This window comes from Scomber scombrus, unplaced genomic scaffold (assembly GCF_963691925.1).
Source record: "Scomber scombrus unplaced genomic scaffold, fScoSco1.1 SCAFFOLD_172, whole genome shotgun sequence".
Lineage (NCBI taxonomy): Eukaryota > Metazoa > Chordata > Actinopteri > Scombriformes > Scombridae > Scomber > Scomber scombrus.
In genome coordinates this window covers 74213-77500 of record NW_026910703.1, presented here as the reverse complement: position 1 = coordinate 77500, position 3288 = coordinate 74213, and the positions used below count along the sequence as shown (strand labels likewise).

General features: G+C 49.7%; 1 protein-coding gene across 1 annotated transcript in view; it reads right to left on the bottom strand.

Moving 5' to 3' along the window:
• Window positions 1-628, bottom strand: part of ebpl (EBP like) — a 3687-nt gene extending 3059 nt beyond the window's left edge. Inside the window, 2 exon segments of the mRNA XM_062415345.1 lie at window positions 299-418; window positions 420-628. Coding sequence (XP_062271329.1) covers window positions 299-418; window positions 420-518 — 219 coding nt within the window. The 5' untranslated portion in view covers window positions 519-628.
• Window positions 629-3288: the final 2660 nt, after the last annotated feature.

Here is a 3288-nt window from a genome sequence, read left to right as displayed (position 1 = left end):
CAGAGAGAGACAGACAGGTTAGAGACAGACAGGTAGAGACAGACAGGTAGAGAGACAGACAGGTAGACAGACAGACAGGTAGAGAGACAGACAGGTAGACAGACAGACAGGTAGAGAGACAGACAGGTAGACAGACAGACAGACAGGTAGACAGACAGACAGGTAGACAGACAGACAGGTAGAGACAGACAGGTAGAGAGACAGACAGGTAGACAGACAGACAGACAGGTAGACAGACAGACAGGTAGACAGACAGACAGGTAGACAGACAGACAGACAGACAGGTAGAGAGACCTACCAGAGTCAGATGGACGATGACATCATAGAAGAGCCACAGCAGTGTCCATCTGTCCTCCACAGAGCTCCGCCTCCCAAACCTGTCCTCCAATAGGAACGCTGCTAGCACCTGGATGCTACATGCCTAACAGAGACAACACCGAGACCTGGGACAGACCAGGACCAGGACCAGGACCAGGACCAGGACCAGGACCAGGACCAGGAGGTGCTGCAGAGTCCATCAGGACAGCAGTACTCTGTAGTAGTACTCAGTAGTACTCTGTAGTAGTACTCTGTAGTAGTACTCTGTAGTAGTACTCAGCAGTACTCTGTAGTAGTACTCTGTAGTAGTACTCTGTAGTAGTACTCAGCAGTACTCTGTAGTAGTACTCTGTAGTAGTACTCAGTAGTAGTACTCAGTAGTACTCTGTAGTACTCTGTAGTAGTACTCTGTAGTAGTACTCAGCAGTACTCTGTAGTAGTACTCTGTAGTAGTACTCAGCAGTACTCTGTAGTAGTACTCTGTAGTAGTACTCAGCAGTACTCTGTAGTAGTACTCTGTAGTAGTACTCTGTAGTAGTACTCAGTAGTACTCTGTAGTAGTACTCAGTAGTAGTACTCAGCAGTACTCTGTAGTAGTACTCTGTAGTAGTACTCAGCAGTACTCTGTAGTAGTACTCTGTAGTAGTACTCAGTAGTAGTACTCAGTAGTACTCTGTAGTACTCTGTAGTAGTACTCAGTAGTAGTACTCAGTAGTAGTACTCAGTAGTACTCTGTAGTACTCTGTAGTACTCAGTAGTACTCTGTAGTACTCTGTAGTACTCAGTAGTAGTACTCAGTAGTACTCAGTAGTAGTACTCAGTAGTAGTACTCAGTAGTAGTACTCAGTAGTAGTACTCAGTAGTAATCAGTAGTAGTACTCTGTAGTAGTACTCAGTAGTAGTACTCAGTAGTAGTACATGCAGTACTCTGCAGCAGAGGAAGCTTCTGAGTAAAGGTGGACTGATTTTTCTGGCTCCGCCCCCCCCTCCATCTCTATTGGCTGCATTACTTCAAAGTCCCGCCCCCCCCCCCCCCCCCCCCAAACTCAGAACGGCCCTCAGCTCAGAGGTCAAAGGTCACCGCTCTCAGCAGGAACTGATTCTGTCTGTTTTCACTCAACTACAAACTTTTAAACCACAGAAGAAAAAGAGTATATGTGTATATATTTATATATTTATATATTTATATATTTATATATTTATATATTTATGCTTCCTTTGAAGCTCAAATGAAACAGAAACAGAAACGTGTTTACAGAGATTTTATTTTTCTTTGCAGACTTCAGGTGAGTCTCTGACAGGAAACAGGAAATGTTCTTTGGCAGCAGTTTCACAATAAAAGAAAAATAATAAAGCCAGTGAGTTTATACATGAAAGCAACCCTAACCCTCTGTTAGCAAGCTAGCTAGTTAGCATTTAGTGATGCTAGCATCCACACTCACTCATTCACACACACACAGACACACACACACACACACACACACACACACACAGACACACACACAGACACACACACACACACACACACACACACATAGACACACACACACACACACACACACACACACACAGACACACACACACACACACATAGACACACACACACACGTGTGAGTGATACATTTATTGATTACATGATAAATCAGATCTGGATTGTGATTGATCACATTAGGATCTAGGAGCGCTCCTCCTCTCTCTCCTCCTCTCTCTCCTCCTCTCTCTCCTCCTCTTTCTCCTCCTCTCTCTCCTCCTCTCTCCTCCTCTCTCTCCTCCTCTCTCCTCCTCTCTCCTCCTCTCTCTCCTCCTCTCTCCTCCTCTCTCTCCTCCTCTCTCCTCCTCTCTCTCCTCCTCTCTCCTCCTCTCTCTCCTCCTCTCTCTCCTCCTCTCTCCTCCTCTCTCTCCTCATCTCTCTCCTCCTCTCTCTCCTCCTCTCTCCTCCTCTCTCTCCTCCTCTCTCTCCTCCTCTCTCTCCTCCTCTCTCCTCCTCTCTCTCCTCCTCTCTCTCTCTCCTCCTCTCTCTCCTCCTCTCTCTCCTCCTCTCTCTCCTCCTCCTCTCTCCTCCTCTCTCTCCTCCTCTCTCTCCTCCTCTCTCCTCCTCTCTCTCCTCCTCTCTCTCCTCCTCTCTCTCCTCCTCTCTCCTCCTCTCTCTCCTCCTCTCTCTCCTCCTCTCTCTCCTCCTCTCTCTCCTCCTCTCTCCTCCTCTCTCTCTCTCCTCCTCTCTCCTCCTCTCTCTCCTCCTCTCTCTCCTCCTCTCTCCTCCTCTCTCTCCTCATCTCTCTCCTCCTCTCTCTCCTCCTCTCTCCTCCTCTCTCTCCTCCTCTCTCTCCTCCTCTCTCTCCTCCTCTCTCTCCTCCTCTCTCTCCTCCTCTCTCCTCCTCTCTCTCCTCATCTCTCCTCCTCTCTCTCCTCCTCTCTCTCCTCCTCTCTCTCCTCCTCTCTCTCCTCCTCTCTCTCCTCCTCTCTCTCCTCCTCTCTCTCCTCCTCCTCTCTCCTCCTCTCTCTCCTCCTCTCTCTCCTCCTCTCTCCTCCTCTCTCTCCTCCTCTCTCCTCCTCTCTCTCCTCCTCTCTCTCCTCCTCTCTCTCCTCCTCTCTCTCCTCCTCTCTCCTCCTCTCTCTCTCTCCTCCTCTCTCCTCCTCTCTCTCCTCCTCTCTCTCCTCCTCTCTCCTCCTCTCTCTCCTCATCTCTCTCCTCCTCTCTCTCCTCCTCTCTCCTCCTCTCTCTCCTCCTCTCTCTCCTCCTCTCTCTCCTCCTCTCTCCTCCTCTCTCTCCTCCTCTCTCTCCTCCTCTCTCTCCTCCTCTCTCTCCTCCTCTCTCTCCTCCTCTCTCTCCTCCTCTCTCTCCTCCTCTCTCTCCTCCTCCTCTCTCCTCCTCTCTCTCCTCCTCTCTCTCCTCCTCTCTCCTCCTCTCTCTCCTCCTCTCTCTCCTCCTCTCTCTCCTCCTCTCTCCTCCTCTCTCTCCTCCTCCTCTCT